Consider the following 424-nt stretch of genomic DNA (forward strand, 5'->3'; position numbering starts at 1 on the left):
TATAAGATAAAATGAGAGCCCAGCATGGCTAGGCGAGTCTAGCACAAAGTTTAGGGTTTAGGGTTTAGGGTTTAGGGTTTAAGCCTGTTGGTTGCAGCGCGCAGAGACTGTCTCCTTACTGGTGCAAGTCCCCAACAATACACTTGTTGAGGGCCGAGGTAGGAGCAGGTGCTGCTGTCACCTCCTGCAGCAGCTGCAGCGGGCTGACATAGACCGCGCCGCACCACTCAGCTATCTGCTTGGCTATCTGCACGCCCCGCCCAGGCACAGCTCAGTATACACCCCATCATATGTTATGTTATATACAGGGGCTGCAACGATGGATCCACGTATCTATAAGTTTTTCGGTAGAGTCAAGAATTTCTTACACTTCTATGAAATATATATATATATATATATATATATATATATATATATATATAGT

General features: G+C 45.3%; 1 protein-coding gene across 1 annotated transcript in view; it reads right to left on the minus strand.

Moving 5' to 3' along the window:
- The window catches only part of EMH_0069600 (apical membrane antigen, putative), a gene marked incomplete at both ends in the record, with an annotated part of 5121 nt that overhangs the window by 1422 nt on the left and 3275 nt on the right, over positions 1 to 424 (minus strand). The window contains 1 exon segment of the mRNA XM_013498884.1: positions 120 to 247. Within this exon segment, the coding sequence (XP_013354338.1) occupies positions 120 to 247 (128 nt within the window).

The sequence above is a fragment of the Eimeria mitis genome, genomic scaffold, assembly GCF_000499745.2.
Source record: "Eimeria mitis Houghton genomic scaffold, Emh_scaff3799, whole genome shotgun sequence".
Lineage (NCBI taxonomy): Eukaryota > Apicomplexa > Conoidasida > Eucoccidiorida > Eimeriidae > Eimeria > Eimeria mitis.